Raw genomic sequence first — 17,247 nt, forward strand, 5'->3', positions numbered from 1 at the left:
TTGCCCCTTTTCCTGCCAAACCCAGCCCTGCCTCCCTGGCCTCTCTGCCCCCTCATGTCTCTCCCAGCCCTCCTCGCCCCAGACCACTTCCAAGGCCCCAGTAAGCTGTTCTGCAGCCAGTGCTGCTCAAGAGAGAGACCTGAGAGTCTTAAAATATCAGCACAGGAAGACCCATGAAACCAAGGCCGACTTTCCCAGGCTACAGATGGCGAAACTGAGATACAGGGAGGTGAAGGGAATTGCTCTCAGGCCTTCGAAGGTGATACTTAGGACCATCATTTGGATCTCCCAGGCCTGTGGACATGCTCACCACCACGGGCCCATGGCACCCTTTCTCCTGGTTTTCCTCCCCTCCACCTGCCTGCTTTCTCCTCGCCACCCACCCTGGCTTCTCTAACACTAGGCACTCACACTCTGCCCTGGCACCTTCGCCTGCCTGTACCACACACACGTGTATCCTCCCCATCCCAACCGCATCTCTCCTTCTGGGGGTGACAAGATACCTCTCCCTGTCTGATGCCGCACGGGCACTGCACAAGCAATGGAAGACACTTGTAATTCCCCGCCCAAACCCACTCCTCCACCTATCGCAGTTGTCCACGCCAGAATTTTGGATGTCATCCTTGACCCCTCAAAGCACTGCTGCATTTGCTGCTGCCTCCCACACAAGGAGCCCGATGTCCGCCCTCCTCAGTAGCCGGCAGGCAGGTGTCCACGGAACAAAACCCGCTGTGACGCCAAGCGTGCCCTTCTCGACGCTGGTGTCGCGTTTTGTCTTTGTTACGCCTTCCTGTTTTTGCCATCTGTGGCAGGAGCAGGCACCAAATGTTCCAGAAGCATTTTGGGAGAAAAACTAAACTTCTGAGCCCCTAGGTACTAACTTAATTTTGGTCGTGTGGAGGATCAGGAGTGGGTTTCTGAGACCAAGTAGGAACAGCCAGTTTTGGCTAAGCCACGACTTCTGCCCCTTTTCTTAACCACACCCCTTTCATGCCTCCAAGAGAGCTGTAGAATGTTCTAGAGTTCCACAGCAGGCCACTACCGTCTGTCTGTTCCCAGCGATCCTCTGCAGGGAGCAGACCCGAGGAGGCCAGAGGGAAGGAGAAGCATTAACAGAACACACACAGGCAGGGGCACGGAGGGGTCTGCTTTTCTCAGAAAGAGAGGGGTGGTTACCCCAGGCCTGTGGGCAGCACCTGCAGCTGATTTCAGGGGTGCTAACAGCAGCAATCCCCAATTATCTAGCACTTTCTACCTGTTCTACATGAAAATAAATGCTTTACATCACTCAGTCCTCAAAACAACTCTACCAAGAGACTGCTATGTTATCCCCACTTCACACATGAGAAAACTGAAGCCCACTCATCTGGCTGACTGATTTAATCACAGAGTCCAGACTGGAACTCACACCTGTATGACGTGGAGGCCCCGGCTCACCCCCTAGTATATGGCTTCCCCAGCAGCACAGTACATTGCCTGAGCCACAATCTCCTGAAATGAGGACTCATCCTAACCCAGTCACCCCAAAGTCGGCCCTAAAGCAGGTGCGGACAAGTGGAGAAGTGCGCTTCCAGCGCGTGAAGCCCAGCCTGTGAGGGATCCACAGACACCATGGAGCTGCCATACGCAGAAATGGAGGGAGAAAGGCACAGTGTACACGCACTCAGTGATTCATACAGAGGCCGCTCTGGGGAGGTTGAGGCTGTCCCCTCCTGGCTACAGCCTGTGATTGACACACAGTCTCAGATACACAGCAGGCAGACCTCCCCCTCCCCCGTTCCCTCCAGCCCCTCACCTCCAGGGAGCCCATCTTCATGGTAGAGCCGGGCACCGTGCGGGGCATGGTCCGGCTGCGCTCCCCTGGCTCGGGCACTTGGCGGGCACTAGGTGTCGTTGGTGGCGGTTGGAAGGTCATTCCATAGGGGTTCTGGAGAGACCCATAGGCAGGGCCCAGCCCCAGACCCGAGTGGTCCACGGACAGGAAGCTGGGGTAGCCTTCAGTGTGGGCCACTGTCTTGGCAGCCCGCCGGGGGGTCCCCTCGGGCCGGGCCCTGGGGGCATCCTCACCACCTCCACCCCCACCGCCAGGCTGCAGGCTCAAAGTCCGCCGGGGCAGCACCATGTAGTCCCCCTCAGAGCCCGGCTCGGTGGGCCGCAGCCATGTGAGGTCCAGTTGCCGCAGGCCACCCTCCCCACACATGTACACAGGGTTGGCCTCCTGAGGGGGCGGCGGCTCCCCCAGCCCTGGTGAGGCTGCCATGGGCACCAGGATATTCCCAGGCAATGGTGAGAAGCTGAGGCTGCCCTCAGGGCCCACGAGGCAGGACTTGGGCTCCTCATCCTCGTCCAGGGACAGGCGGGATAGTGTGCCCGTGATGGTGGACGGGTTGCAAGTGTTGACCTCCTTGAACAGAACTGGGGGCAGGAGTGGGAGGGAGGGGGTGAGTCCCGAGGAGGAGGAACCTGCACGTGCCCTTGCCCAGGCTGGGGAGGTACCAAGCCTCTGCACTTGGACAGGAAAGGAAACTGGGTCCTGGAGAGATGGCTAGGTGGCTGGTATTCTCTCACATACAAGAGGGGTTAAGAAGATAACTGTTCCGAAGTCACCGCAGTGAGACAGGGCAAGAAACAAAGGCAAGGCCCAGCTCCCAAAGTCCTGGTGCAGGTCCTGACCTTGACCCCACAGCCCAGGACTGTCAAAGGGCTTTGTCTTCCCACCTCCCTGGGCAGCAACTCCCCAAGAGACAGAACTGGAAAGAGATTCTGGTAAGAATCTGGAAATGATATAATAACATAACATTCTGTGCCAGAGGTCCTGCTAAGGACGTGACATCCCCTAATTCACGCATGCCCCTACGCCTCCCACCTGCCATGGGAGGACAGTATTCTCTCATTTACAGGTGTGTTAATGAAGGCTTAGAAAGGCGGGTTGTTTGCCCAGGGCCATACAGTAAGGGACATTCACAGCCTTGCATTCAGCTCAGGGCTGTCTAACTTCGAAGCTGGACTCCAGCAGCCAGAACTCCATCAGGGCCTCCCATGTTGGGGCTTGGGGCCTCCCCTTCTTCTCCAACCCCAGGGCCATTCTCAGCTCTGCCACAGCACACTCACCTGTTTGACAAGCCAGATCCACATCCTTTTCAAAGTCTGACTATAGGCGGAGAAGGAGGGGCAGGTGGGCAGAGGGAGGATTAATGTATCAGGGTGGGAGGGGGCTCAGGCCCTCCCCATCCAGCTTTGCCCAGTTTGCCTGCCTGAGGGCTGCCCACAGCCCAGCAGAGCCCAGGCAAGGTCTACCCCAGCCCCACCCGATGGCTGGGAAAACTGAATTGGGGAAGGACTTGCCCAATGCCACCCAGGTGTTAATGGCTAAGGCTGAATCGAACCCAATCTCTGTCCCAATGCTACCATGGATGGGGAAGGTGAATGGTCTAGGGCAGGAGGACTCAGATGGGGGGTGCCCAGAATCCACCCAGGACCTGGCCAGGCCCCCTAACTCACCAGGATCTGCAGCTGCCCATTCTTACACGAGTCCGGGGAGTCTTCACTCTCATCAGCCCGGCAAACGCCCATCTGGCACTTCACCACATCCTGGACCTGGGGACAGAAGGCGCCTGCTGGGCCTGAGGCTACTGCAGGGCCCTGGGCAACAGCTGGCTGTGCTTCCCCACCCAGAGGCCCAGACAAGTGTGGAAAGAAGGCAGCACATCCAGCCTTGGGGAAGGTGATGACGCCTGGGGGGGTGGCACAAGGGGAGAAGGAGACCCAGAAGGCCAAGGATAAGGCTAGGGGACAGTGGTGGGTACCCCAGGCCATCAGCTTCCACACCAAGGGCTGCCCAGCTGGGGCCTGGAGCACCCTGGTCAGGGCCTCAATCCTCCTGGTCTGCACAGTGGGGAGAAGCCAGAGGCCTGGCACAGTGTGGTGGGCACGCAGGGGTGGGAGAGGCCCAGCCCCACCTCTCGGCGCAGGAAGCAGTGCACAGCAGTGATGACAAAGCCCTGCGCGGAGTTGAAGACAGCAAAGAGGGCCTGGAAGAGGACGGAACGGCGGTCTGTCATAGCCAGGACGGCAGACATCCAGGTGAGCGCCAGCAGGGGCAGCACCACGCAGGAGCTCCAGAGTGAGGCCCTGAGGGGACAGTGGCAGAGCCCATCAGAGTGACACTCCAGGGGACAGGATAGCTTGAACCTAGGCCTCCACTCAGCTGGAGCCCTTCAGCTGCCCAAGACTGGGAGGGCCCCAAACCCCAGGGCCTCAGTAACGTCCCCAAGCAGAGAGGGGCTGAGGAGCTGGAGCCTGAGAAACAGGACAGAGACAGAAAGCAGAGAACCACAGGGTCAGAGCAGGGACCAGGAAGGTGGGGATGGACACGCAGACGCAGTGGAACCGAGCCACAGACAGTGGAAAGGGAGAGAGAAGAGAAGGTAGACAGAGGCAGTTGCTATTTCAGCCCCAGCTTGCACAGAATCACCTGAAGAGGTTTTAAAAATGCACAGGCCTGGACGGCATCCCCAGAGCCTAACTGGGGAGGCTGGGGAGAGGCAGAGGAAGAGGGGCAAAGAGACAATAGCCACAGTGAAAGAGTGCATGCGACACCTAGTCAGAAAGAGTCAACAGGCAGAGCACGTGGGGGACGCCTGAGCACAAATCCTCAGGGAGACGATGGGGGGCCAGGACCAGTGAAGCAGAACTCCCCCCACAGACAGAGAAGGTGCCAGGCTCCCAGGGACTGCTCAGAGCCCTGGTCAAAAGGATCAGAGCTGGGGCTGGACCAGACCTACACCTCCCCGGCCTCCCTGCCAGGGGAGTGCAGAACAAAAGCAGATGGGGCCTGGCATACAAACCATTCCCACCCCTCCCTGACCTGCTATAGCACATGAGGGACAGCCGGGCCGCCATACCCTTCCGGGCCAGGTGCCACACTCAGCCCACTCTCCTTCACAAACACCCCCGGTGGGAGAGTCAGGCACAGCTCTGGGCAAGGCAGAGGGTGGCACCATTCCACAGAGACAGCCAAGGGAGGCCAAGGCAGAGAGACGGGCAGGGGGCCAAGCCCTGCCCTAGGAAGAGCAGTTCAGGGCTGTTCAGCCTGGCAGGGGGCGGGCACAGTGGGCTCTGAAGCCCCTGGAGGTGGAGCCAAGACCAAGAGCGGGTCTAATCACAGTAATAAGAGCTATGCTGATTAACCACCAATTCTCCACCAGGCCCTACACTGAACACTTTACATATATTACTTCAAATAGTGATCAAAACAACTCCAATTAACAGGCGCGGGGATTATTATCCCAATTTACAGATGAGGAAACTGGAGTGTGCCCAGCTGGGCAGGGAGAGGCACAGTTGGGATACAAACACAGCTTGACCGACTCCAAAGCTCAAGCATTGAAACAGCTAGTACAGACGGGTGAGGGAGGCAGACAGCATGCCCAAGACAGAGGGAGCTTCACAGTGACCGTGCCAGCCGCCTCCAGAGGCCCTGAGCTCCCTGACCCTGGAGGTGTGCAAGGTAAAGCTGGACCTCACTGGTCAGGGAGGCTGGGATGGATTTCCAGCCCTGGGTGGGAGGTTGAGCCTAAGGTCTTGTGGATTCCTTTTGCCCTCACGTAGCTGGGATTTTAACATTCTCAGATGCTTGGGCGGGGGTCTCAGTGAAATCGTTCTCTACCTCCATGATTCTCTGTCTCCAATGGAGTGTGAGATTCAATGCCTCTGAAATGCTAAGTTTCAGATTCTATGACAGATGATAAGACTCGATGATTCACTCATTCTAACATTCTTAGCTTCTGATTGTCTTATTCTAAGATTCTATCATACTAATTCTAAGGTTCTATAGCTCAAAAATTCTAAGGGCTTAAGATTGTCTGAGCCTCTGAAGGTTGGGGGTATGGGGCTGTGCAGGATAGAACATTAGCTGGGAGTGGGGGCAGGGGCGGGATCCAAGGGTGGGCGAAGGAATTGGGCACCTGTGGGAGGCACAGACATCCACTCCTCATCGCCTTGGCCACCTCTTGCTGAGCCCTTGAGAGTGTGTGGCGGCTGGCAGGAAAGGGCAAGCTTTCCAGGGCACTGGGCTGGTATCCCTCCTCCTCCCCCCACCATGGGCACTGCCCCCCCAATTCCTTTGCCCCACCCATCCCCACCGCCCCCCAGGGGGCACGACTAACATGGCGTTCCTGGCCGAGGCTGAGCTGAGCAGGGGGCTGGGGACCGCTCCACACGCTGAGCAGGGGAGGAGCAGGCTGGCCCAGGGGCACCGCTCCGACCTCGGGGGCGGCACAGACATGGGAGAAGGGGGGAAACACACGGGAAGCCGGGAGATGGGGCAGAGTGAGCCCCAAGTGGGGTGGGAGGGGAGGGCAGACGAGAGAGAGAGAGCTGGGTTAGGGTGGGTGAGGGGCTGCAGCTGAGCACTCTGGGTGCCCACCTTGCCTGCAACCTTGATGCACCAAGGTTGGGGAGCCCCGGTTGCATCATCGAGCCCTGAGTCTCCGAGAGCACCCACGTCCCTCCCTCCCTGCACCATTTCCAGAAAGGCGAAGTCTCAGAGGCCCTCCCCTTACCCGGCCCTCTGCTTCTTGGATTTGTCGGAGATGCCATCACGTGCCATGAGCTTGTTGAAAACGATGATTCCGATGAGCATGTTCACCTGGGGGCCCAGTGGAGTGGAGTGGGGGAGACAGGATCACCAGGTGCCCTCCTGGCAGGGAAATCCCCACGTGGGAGCTGGAGTGCAAGGAGGAGGTAGAGGGAGAAACAGGATGACCCTCTGGGGCCATGCCCCTTCCAGGATGCTGAACGGGGCACGTACCAGGACAATGACGGCTGCAGGGCCCACAAAGGCGTAGAGCAGGCCGCCCTCCAGGGAGAGCCAGCAGCTGGGGTGGGGGAGAAGAGGGGTGTCAGACACCCAGCAGGCTCCCTCCCCACCCTCAAACACCATCCCTCAGTCCTCCCAGGGTCCCAAGCCCACATCACCAGTGCAGTCTGAGCCTCAGATGGTGAAAGCGAGCCACTGGCTCTGGCTGAGCCTTGGTTTCCCCTCCAATGGAGGTCCAGAACATCAGGCTCATCCTTCAGTGCTCTCATGGGGATGAAACAAGGCTGACTCCTGAGCTAAACAGTCCCTTAGGGATGACCCAGTCCCAGCACATTCCCCCAGTCAGGGAAACTGGGGCTCAGAAATGGGAGGAATTTGCCCAAAGGCCCACAACAGGCATGGGCCAGATTTCAGCCAGCTGCCCAGTCCAGTTCCCTAACAGATCCACTAACCCCTACTGCCCACCACGGGAGGCCCACGTACTAGCTGGATGTACCGTATCCTTTGGTTCGGGTAAAGCCAACAGACACGGCCACCACCAGGGCAGGCAGACCTGGGGGAGTGGGGGCACCAGTGTGAGATAGCTGTGGGTCTTCAGGGCCCCCTCGTTCTCCCAGACTCCCAGCCCAGCTGACCCCTGTGCCCAGAGAGCTGGGCCAGGGCCAAAGCTGAACCTCTCTTGCTGCCCCTGCCCACCAAGGCCCAGCAGCAGAGTCCAGCACTGGCCCTGCTCACCCCAGCCCAGGCAGAGGAAGCGCTTGCGAACGAGGCGGGTGCGCATCCGCCCAATGACAGCCAGGTAGGACTGCCAGGCCTCGGTAAGCACCCAGCAAAAGGAGGAGAGAAAGAAGAAGTGCAGGAAGGCAGCCGTCATGGTGCACACGCCCTGCAGGGAGAGGGAATGGGAGGGAGTGGCCCTGAGCAGCTGCCAGGGCAGGAGGTGCCGGGCTTCCCACGCCCGCTGCTGGGCGCTGCCACGGCCGCCCACCTGAGCCCCGCCCCCCACAGAGCCCTGCCAGGCACCCCCGCCTTCCTGCACCCACACACAGCACGACATGGGCCTGGTGACACACACAGCACTCGGCATCCAGGGAGGCGGGTGGGCAGGCCGCCCACACACAGACGGGGCTGGCAGGGAGGGGGATAGACGTGAGCACCTGCCACGTCACAGCCGGGCAGGGCCCGTGCCCGGCATGCACAGCGCTGGCGCTGTGCAGAGAAGGTCAAGGGGGCATGGGGAACAGTCTGCACCAGTCATCCACAGGCAGGTGGCAAAAGAGGCCTCGTGCAGGCTCTCACATGCTCACAGACACAAGGAGGCCCAATGCCACCTGCCCAATACACACCCGGTGCTCAGCTCACACACACATTTACTGATGTTCACAGAAGTTACTCAAGTACACACCTCCTCTCCAAGTCCTCACATATGGTCTCACACACTATTTCACACACACTTATCCCAACATGGGGCGCTCACACGCCACCTCGAGGGATGTACAAGCAAACACACACACTGCGTGCTCTCCACCCCTTCACCCACTCACACCCCTGGCAGCCCTGGAAGCCTGCACCTGCCTTGCTCAGCACCCGGGACTGGCCCACGAGGATCAGGATGTTGGATGCCAAGATGGACAGGCAGAAGTTCAGCAAGATGATGGAGCGTTCAGATTTTATGAACCTGCCGGGGTACAGCAAGCAGGGACAGAGGCGCTGGCTGCCCCATCCGACCTGGTGTGGCTGGCCACCTCCCGCCCCAACCCACCCCCACCAGAGGCAGGTGTCAGGCCTACCTCCAAAAGGCGGCATAGATGGCGAGCAGGGTGAGCAGCGCCATGCAGGACACTGCACAGCCGATCACAAGGGGGACTGAGGGGGAGCCCGCCAGCTCCAGGGTCTAGGGGAGATGGGCAGACAATCAGATGGGTTGCTGGTAGAGGGTGGCTGCAGGGGCCCCTGTCCCCTCATCTAGCACTGACTGGCATACCCACAGAGAGAAGGGCAACACCTTCCTGCCGTTGTACTCATGCAGCACAGAGCAGACCTGGGTATCCATGTGGTCTCATATTTACACTCAGTCACCACACTCTTCCACATATAACCAGACATGCACACACACACAACTGGCCACTGCTGCACACCCCCAGGTAAGTGTCATTGCTGTGAGCGCAATCCCAGGGGCACAGACATCCAAGTGCACTCCTACAAGCCCACCTGCGGATGTACATTCAGGATCACCTGGGCGCCTGCCAACACCATCACTGATGGTTGCTGGAAGCCCAGGGCCTCCTCTCTTGTCCAGCCCAGGCACCTCCGTTTCACTCACCAAGTCCTTGGGCGGCTGGGCCAGCACAGCAAAAGTGGACAGGTGCTGGCACTGGCACCGGGTGTGAGCTGCCTGGGTCTCCAGGGTCTGGCAATTCTCAGTGTCCCAGTCTCCTGAGCTGGCATCTCTTGGGTAGGGACGGGAGAGATGGAATGAGCTCCAGGCAAGCCATGTGGCCCTGCCCCCTGTCCCAGCCACTGCCCAAGGACAGGCTAAATCCACATAAGGCCATATGCACAAGGCAACAGCAAGGGCTCCCAGGATAGGTTCTTGACCCTTTAGGCTAGGATGGCACCAAAAATCCCTCTTGCCTTTCAGGCAGGAGACTCCTTTCTGATAAGGGGCCCTAGGGCTGCTCCCTTCCTCACCCAGAGGAGACACCCAACTCACGCTCTGGAGTAGTCCCAGCTGGCGCAACGGGGATCCGTGGTGCCCTGGGGAGCAGAAGACATGAGTACAGTTAGGGAGGAAAACTCACCAGCGCCGACCACTGCCCATGCCGTGGGGGCCACAGCAGCTCCCACACAGGTCCAAGGTTCAGTCCACCAACAGGGGCAGAGGACTGGCCTCTGGCTGCCCAGGTTGGGGTGTGCACCCAGGGTTCCTGCGTGGACCTCCACTCACATTGATGATGTAGGACAGCTCCACTGTGATAAGGGGCTCAGCTGGAGGCTGGGTAGGGGGCCGCACAGTCACTGTCATCACCCGGGATGTGACGGCCAGTGGGGGCCTGGGGAACAGATACCGAAGTCAGTTCCTGCCAGCGGGTGCCAACCCCAGTCAGAAACCCTGAAGCCGCTTTGGATGGGGGGGCCAGAGGCTTCCGGGAGCCAAAGTCCAGAGGAAGGCCTAGCTCAGTGGGGTCCAGGACTTCAGGTGAGGTCTAGAGCTCTGTCCATCACCCTCTGGATGGCAGCCCAGCCTCCGGAAGCAGCATGGATGTATCTGAGAAGCACATGTGTCCAGAGCCAGGCAAGGGGTCCCTGAAGGTGCAGGAGGCTGCCATGGATCTCTCTGCAGCCAGTACCGGCTCAGTCCTCCCTGTTCTTACCTGGGCCTTCCTGGACCCTCAGCAGCCCCATCCACCCATCCCCAGGACTCACCTGGGAGGCGGCAGGATGAGGCCAAGGGTGCGGTAGAGCACAGCACCGATCACAAAGTAGGAGGACTCATCAGGGTCTGCTGGGAGGAGGCGCTGGTGGGAGTGGCCCGGGCCAGGGGGCACCGTTCCTGGGCCCCTCCCCCTGCCGGGGCTGCCTGATGCCCCAGATGTGGCTGGCTTCCCTGGGGAGGAGAGGCTGAGCACCTCCTTGGGCAGGAAGAGGCGGTCCTCTGAGTGCCGCACCCAGTCCTTCATGCCCCGGCGCCCCCGCATGGGGAACGTGATGTCGCTGGACACAGCTGAGATGGGCTCTCGCTGAATGCTGATCACTGCAGTGGGAGGAGGGTGGGCAAAGACAGACAGGGGGGCAGAGATAAAGAGTGGCAGGGTAGACCAGGGGAAGAGACAGATGTAGGGGAGACATATCAGGAAAGGTAGATGTGGACACGGAAGTTGGTCCAAACCCAGAGACAGCGAGATATACACAGAGAAACAGACAACACAGATGAAGGAGAGATGGAATGTGGAGAGAAAGATATAAATATGGGGTTAGGTGGAGGAAAGACAGATCCTCCTGAGTTCTGCCATATTCAGGACCCCCTCCCCTGCCTGCCTCCTTGTACCCAGGTTGTCCGTGACAATCAGAGAGCTCTGGAAGGCCTTGAGAGCATCGCCCACCAGGTGAATGAAGTCCTCCACGACACGGAGCAGGTGCACAGAGCCAGGAGACACCTGGGGACAGAGGGTGTGTAAGGGTGCAAGGCGGGGTAAGTCCCAGGAGGAGAAGCTGGCAGCTGTGCCCCGCACCTGCTGAGCATCGTCCCACTTCTCCTTATTTTCTGCGTCCACCATGAAGCTCACCACCTGGAAGAAGCGCTGGGGAGAGAGCAATGAATGAGTGGCAGGGGGTCCTAACCCCAGGGAACAGGCGGCTCCCCCACTACAGCCACACTTGCCACCCCTGCAGCAGACTCTGCCTAGGGGCCTGGCCTCCCCCCTCAGTTTGGGCCTTCTCCACCCTCCACCCTCCACCCTCCTTCCTCCCAGGTGGTACCTGCACATCATCAGCCGATGGCACGTAGGTGGCCCTCTTAAAGGTGTCAGTGACATTCCTCAGAATGTCCACAGAGAAGAGCAGGTCCCCGCTATAGTAGGTGCGTCGGGCCAGTAGCTCCTGCAGGCTTCGCACCACCTGTGACATGCCCTCACCCGCCAGCATGCGCTGCCCCTTGGCCAGGTGCTCCCTGAGCTGTAGGTGACGAGGGGCCATAGTCACTGAAGTGTCAGGAGCTGGAACCAGACCCTGGCCCATCCCACTCCAGTCCACCCACTGCTTGCATTCACGGGGAGAGAAAGGGGGAAGGGTCAGAAAGGCTCAAAGGGGCGCACAGGGGAGACAGAGTCCGAGAAAGAGACTCATAAAGAGAGAGAATCCCAAAGGGTACTTTTAAAAAGACAGAAATAGAAACACCTAGAGAAAAAAAGGTGCTCAGATGTACATATAAAAGATAGAAGCACAGTATGGGAACAGGGTACCTCCCCAGCCCAAAGGGGTCATGTACATTCTGGAGTGTAATGAGCATGTGTGTGGGTGCACACACACACACACACACACACGCACACGCACACAGTCTCTCTCTTTCTCTCTCTCAACACAAGTTCTAAATGCATTCACACAATTAATACCCAGTTACAGTCAAACATGTACACACATTTGCTGACACCACTCTTACCCCACGACTGGCCCTGGGCTGGGCACTGGGGACACAAAAATAAATTCAACTTTTCCCCTGCCTTCCAGGAGGCCCCAGTCTAGCAGCACACACAGACACTTGGATGAGCACCTAATGACTGAGGAGCTCATTCTGCAGGAGCACAGAGGTAGGTATCAGGGATAAAAGAAGACACTTGGGAGTCAGGCCTTGAGGTATGAGTAGGAGTTTGCCAGACAAGGAGAGGCACAGCCAGGCAGAAGTGGGCACAGCATATGCCAAGGCACGTGGGAATGAGTGAGAATCACGCTCCCTCCACCCCCTAGCAGAGTCTGAGACAGATCCTGCGGCGCCCCAGCCCAGCGGGGCGTACTCACTGACAGATACAGGTAGCGGTACTCATGGGAGATGCAGCGAGCAAAGCTGGGCAGCCCCCAGTACGCCACGCCTTGGGCACTGAGGAGACAGCGGCGGCTGGCAGACCCTGCAGGGCGATAGGACAGAGGGCTGGACATGTAGGCCGAGCTCTCACCCACATTCCTCCACACCTCAGAGAGGCGGGGGGTGCAGAAGGGGGCAGTGAGAATGGCAGGGGTGTGGGTGGTGGGGAAGGCCACCTGCTCCTTACCTGAGGCATTCGGGGGACACTTGTTGTAGATGATCTCGCCAGCAGCCGCCTTCTTCCATGTCATCAGCATCACGTACTCATCCCTGCACATCTCATGGAAGGCTGTGGGTGCAGGGGTAAGGCTCAGCTGGGCCCATACCTGGGATCCCCAGCCCCCCAGGGTCATTAGGGCAGTACCTGGACACCTCTTCTCACTACAAGGCTTCACCTCCTCTCCGGTGCCCTCACAGGGGTAGCCCTGTGTGCCCGTGGCCTGGCACATGCGGAAGCGGCGCTGCCAGCCTGTGTCACACGTCTTAGAGCACAGGCTCCATGCATTCCATGGCCCCCACTTGCCATCAGTGGCTGTGGGAGAGGGGAGCCATGAGTGGCCCCAGGTGCCCCCAGGGCCAGAGCTGCCACCTGCCACTGCTGTGCCAAGCACTCACCTGGGCATTCGAGGTTGCTGCACTCCCGGGTGTCAGTCAGGGCACCCGTGCATGTGGCCCAGGCTGGGCCCGCCACACTGCACTTCCGGCTGCGCTGCTGGGTCCCGTTGGCACAGGACGTGGAGCATGGGCCCCAGGGACCCCATTCTAGCCACTGGCCTTCCACTGCATGGGGAGACACAAGCAGGGGTGGCTGTTGAGCAGGATGTGTGAGGGCTGGTGGTGTGGAACACCAGAGGGAGACCCAGAGCCTGCCAGGCATTCAGATTTGAGCCAGGCCAGACCTACTGGAGTGGGGGGGGGGAGGGGGTCATGAGGGAGGCTGGAGTGAGCAGGTGGAGTGCTGCCTCATGCTGCCTGCCTGCTACCAGCTCCAGAAATACAGGACACCTCTCCTCTTAGCACCAAGCACAGCTCACTTCTGGCTAAGGGAAGGGGCTGCAGGGGTGTCTTCTGCTCTTTGCCAGCACTTCAGCCCAGCTTTGTGCCCTCTCACAGTCCAGCTGGCCATGCACCAAAATGCTAGTATTAGCAAGGGCAGCTCAGGGCTTGGAGAAAGAGTGGCCCCCTTTTGACGGGGTCACAGGGTGCTAACTCAAGTCAGGGTTATGGGGTCACCTCACACACAGGCAGGCATACTTTTCCACTCTCCCCATGCTTGGTCAAAGTTTATGGGGCCCCCAGGAGCAGGTCACTGGACCTGACTGCCTCCCCAGGTCTCCCGACCCCTCCCACCAGGCTGGGCAGCGCCCTCATGGAAGCCCGCGGGCGCTACTGACCCGGGCAGGCAGCCATACTGCAGAGCTTAGTCTGCAGCTCGGGACCCTCGCAGGCTTTGCCGCCGTGCTGGGGGGGCACGCAGGTCCGCATCCGGCTCCGGGACCCCCGCCCGCAGCTGCGGGAGCACAGGCTCCAGGACCCCCACTCCTCCCACACGCCGTGCACTGCAAGGAAGCACGTGGCCGGTGGCTGGGCAGCACCATGGCCCCGCCCACCACCGGCTCCTGCCCATCCGCCCACCAATCAGGAGCTCTGCAGCTCTGCGGCCGCTCCTCATTGGCTCTGCCCCGGGTTCGTTGCCCAGATCTCCCAGGGCCCCACCAAGGCGCCGCCCTTTGAAGGGATGTGCAAGACACAGGCTTCTGGTCTCAATTCACATAGGACAGCCCCTGTGGACGCCTGGACAAGGAGGCTAGGACCGACCTAGGAAGGGAACCAGGGGTCCTCCTCTCCTGGGGCCACAGGAAAATTTAGGAAATGACCCAGGATCCACACCATTCCACCCCTCCCCACTCCACCCCAAGACCCAGAGTCTGAATACAACACAGCAGTCCTCAGGGCAAGACAAGTGCCCTTCCCAGCCCCAAGCGCATAGACACACAAATAAACATGAACCTCTACATGGACATCGACACATCGAGCTCACACACTGGAACACAGCTTTGCCCCAGGCCTTTGCAAGCTCCTGCCACACCCACAGGTACCAAGAGCCCTTCCCAGGTAGGCCCTGCTCTAAATCCACAACACCATTGGCATGGTAGGCACCACTTCACCCCCTCAGAGAGCAAGGAGCAGGACTGGCTGAGGCTGCCCTGCCCTTACTGTCTCAAGCAAGCACATGCATTTCCTTAACAACTACACACTCAACTGATGGAGGCTTAGGGGAGGCTCCCTGGAGAGGGGGAGACCAAAGGAGGGAGGGGAAGGTCAGGGAAGTGGCATTTGTCTTAGATCTTGAAGGACAGGCTGAATTTGAATAGCCAAGGTAGGGGAGGAAGGATAGGACAAGAATCAGCAAATGCAGGGATGTGGGAAAGTGCGTGAGCTGCTGCTATGGCCAGAGCGGAGTGGGTAAAAACATGAGCCTTGGTTACCAGGACGCAGGCACTGGGGGAATTATGTGCCCAGAACCGGGCCCAGTAGCATGGGCCCTGGTCTGATCCATCTGTGCCCCCAGTGCCCTGGGCTGGGCTGGCATAGTATGCACAGTTGGGCATGGTATGGGGAACAGCCACATTTGTTGAATGAAAGGAGGAGGCAACCCACTATTTTGGAGATTAATCTGCCCGAGTCCCAGGCAGGACCTAACCCTGCAGGCAGATGGGGTGGGGAGGAGGATGGGCCTACCTGGGCAGGTGGCTGAATTGTTGCAGGGCCGGGTCTCCCGCAGGGGCCCGCTGCACAGGGTCCCATAGGGGGAGGACACGCAGGAGCGGGTCCGCACCTGCAGACCCTGCCCACACGTCAGGGAACACACGCTCCACGGGGACCACTCCTCAGCTGCCGGGTCGCCTACGAGAGAGGGACAGCGTCGGCGGCAGGGGGCACCTCCCGAGTACTCAGTCTCATAGGGGTAGGGGGAGCGGCAGCAAGGTGGGCCAGGCATCAGAGGGACCCTCCTACCCTGACCCCAAGTAACAGGCTCTTCAGGAGGCCACCCAGCCCTTCCCACAAGCTTCATGTGGCACAGACGAGACTGAGCTCTAGGACAGAGACAGACGGGCACACACCAAGCGCATACGCCACCAGACGCACATAGTCGGGCCCCCGCCACAGAGGAAGGGAGGTGGGCCCGAGTTACCTGTCTGCGCCATGTATAGCCCAGGCTCATCTGCAGACCTCGGCCACTGGGTTTTCACCTTCGGTTCCTCTTCCGGCTCCTCACCTGGAACACGGAGGTGGCGGCAGGAGCTCAGCAAAGGTCAGCTCGGTCCTGCCACAGTGGCACAGTGAGGGCAGCCTTGCTTGCCCTCGGCCTGAGGGTCTGGAACCAACTGCCTGATGTTCTCTCAGGATCACATCCTGCCCCTTCCCCACCACCACTGTTTCACAGACAAGGAAACTGAGGCTCAGAAGGCTACACGGGACTAGCCCACGGCCTCACAGCCATCTTTTCCACCTCTTGTCTCAGCCAGATGGGGGGAGATTGGAGGGGAGTGGCCACCCAGATGAAAGAGCTCTGGGAACGCTTCTGTGCCAAGTCTGGCCCATACCATTCTCCTTTAGTCCTCTCACTGGAAAGAAAGACCATCATCACTGTTTACAGATAAGGAAACTGAGGGCAAGACAGGGGAAGTGCCTTGTCCAAGAGCACACAGCTGTGTTTGCTCCTTCACTGGACTGACTCCTAGGGGCTGAAAAAACATCCAAGCTGAGCCACTGCAATTCTGGCCCTGAGCCTATCTCTGAGGATTCGTGCTCCCCAAGCAGCACTGCACTGTCCTGGAGGCCCAGGTCAGAATGCCACTCCTCTAAGACCCAAGGGGCCTAACGCAGCTGCCCACATCCAACAGACCTTTCTTCCACTGGCCCTGAGGCCAAGAGAGCGGCAGGTGCTCTAGGAGGGTGGGCTACCTTGACCCTGGCCTCACCAGGCCCTCAGCTGCCCCGACTTGTGTGTCTAGTCTAGGCCTTGGAAGCGCTACCAGCCCTGGAGGCTTCCATCCTCCAAAGCCTGACCCTCCTGCACAGACATGAGCTCATCAGGGTCCTCTCCCACAATAGGGTATCAGGGAGGAGGAGACATAGGCACAGAAGGAAAAGACCCAGCAGCCTCTGCATGAGCAGGTGGGACTGGAAGGCCCTCTGAGGATGGGCTCACCCCATGTTGTCCCCAGACTATTAGGTGCTCCTCTCCCCCATCTCCAGGTTCCTTCCTATTTCTAAAAGCCGGCAGCACAGGGCGGGCGCTCTGAGTGTGAAGCGACCCACCAGGGCCGCCTCTTCCTGCCCCCTGCTGCCCGGCCCAGGTTCTGCAGCTCTTTCTCACCAAGCTCCAGGAACCGTCACCCTGAGCAAACCCGCTGCCTGGGGGCTCCAAACTGCCACCCAGCCCAGCCTTTGGTCTCATCCACTCTGGGCCATTCCCTCCACGTCAGCCACCAGCTCCAGGGCCTGATCCACCTGGTCCCTGAAAACCTGGACTCCCAGGAGAGCTTTGGAGTAAGTTAACCCTGGATCCCCAAATGGTGTGTGGACACTGACCAGCTGCGTGGCCTTGGGCACGTCTCTTCACCTCTCTGACCTTGCTTTATCCTCTAGAAAACAACATTCATGATGCTCCACCCCCAGGACTCACATGAGGACCCCCTGCCAGGAAGGCCCTGAAGCTCTCAGCACCGTGCCTGGCACACTGCAAGTGCTCATAAGACAGTCGCTCTCGTTTATTTTTATCATCTCCCCTCTCTTCACAGCCTCCACTCCTTCCAGCCCCTCACGTGCCACCCCTCAGCCC

The 17,247-nt window shown here is 59.4% G+C and overlaps 1 protein-coding gene across 16 annotated transcripts in view; it reads right to left on the reverse strand.

The window, feature by feature from the left end:
• Positions 1-17,247, reverse strand: part of ADGRB2 (adhesion G protein-coupled receptor B2) — a 36,780-nt gene that overhangs the window by 1,904 nt on the left and 17,629 nt on the right. For 9 of the 16 annotated variants that reach the window (XM_032246711.1, XM_032246714.1, XM_032246710.1 and 6 more), the window contains 25 exons: positions 15,595-15,678; positions 15,141-15,305; positions 13,793-13,957; positions 13,014-13,178; positions 12,763-12,930; positions 12,586-12,687; positions 12,335-12,441; positions 11,300-11,494; positions 11,053-11,121; positions 10,869-10,977; positions 10,247-10,574; positions 9,768-9,873; positions 9,534-9,577; positions 9,144-9,270; positions 8,611-8,714; positions 8,396-8,498; positions 7,556-7,706; positions 7,304-7,373; positions 6,812-6,878; positions 6,564-6,649; positions 6,168-6,266; positions 3,960-4,131; positions 3,502-3,597; positions 3,112-3,151; positions 1,796-2,415 (listed from right to left, as the gene is read on the reverse strand). In XM_032246711.1, the coding sequence (XP_032102602.1) occupies positions 1,796-2,415; positions 3,112-3,151; positions 3,502-3,597; positions 3,960-4,131; positions 6,168-6,266; positions 6,564-6,649; positions 6,812-6,878; positions 7,304-7,373; positions 7,556-7,706; positions 8,396-8,498; positions 8,611-8,714; positions 9,144-9,270; positions 9,534-9,577; positions 9,768-9,873; positions 10,247-10,574; positions 10,869-10,977; positions 11,053-11,121; positions 11,300-11,494; positions 12,335-12,441; positions 12,586-12,687; positions 12,763-12,930; positions 13,014-13,178; positions 13,793-13,957; positions 15,141-15,305; positions 15,595-15,678 (3,542 nt within the window). The remainder of the gene's footprint in view (positions 1-1,795; positions 2,416-3,111; positions 3,152-3,501; positions 3,598-3,959; positions 4,132-6,167; positions 6,267-6,563; positions 6,650-6,811; positions 6,879-7,303; positions 7,374-7,555; positions 7,707-8,395; positions 8,499-8,610; positions 8,715-9,143; positions 9,271-9,533; positions 9,578-9,767; positions 9,874-10,246; positions 10,575-10,868; positions 10,978-11,052; positions 11,122-11,299; positions 11,495-12,334; positions 12,442-12,585; positions 12,688-12,762; positions 12,931-13,013; positions 13,179-13,792; positions 13,958-15,140; positions 15,306-15,594; positions 15,679-17,247) is intronic. The other 7 variants (XM_032246721.1, XM_032246719.1, XM_032246718.1 and 4 more) reach the window with 4 other exon arrangements.

This window comes from Sapajus apella, unplaced genomic scaffold (assembly GCF_009761245.1).
Source record: "Sapajus apella isolate SASKATOON/1434 unplaced genomic scaffold, GSC_monkey_1.0 scaffold62, whole genome shotgun sequence".
NCBI lineage: Eukaryota > Metazoa > Chordata > Mammalia > Primates > Cebidae > Sapajus > Sapajus apella.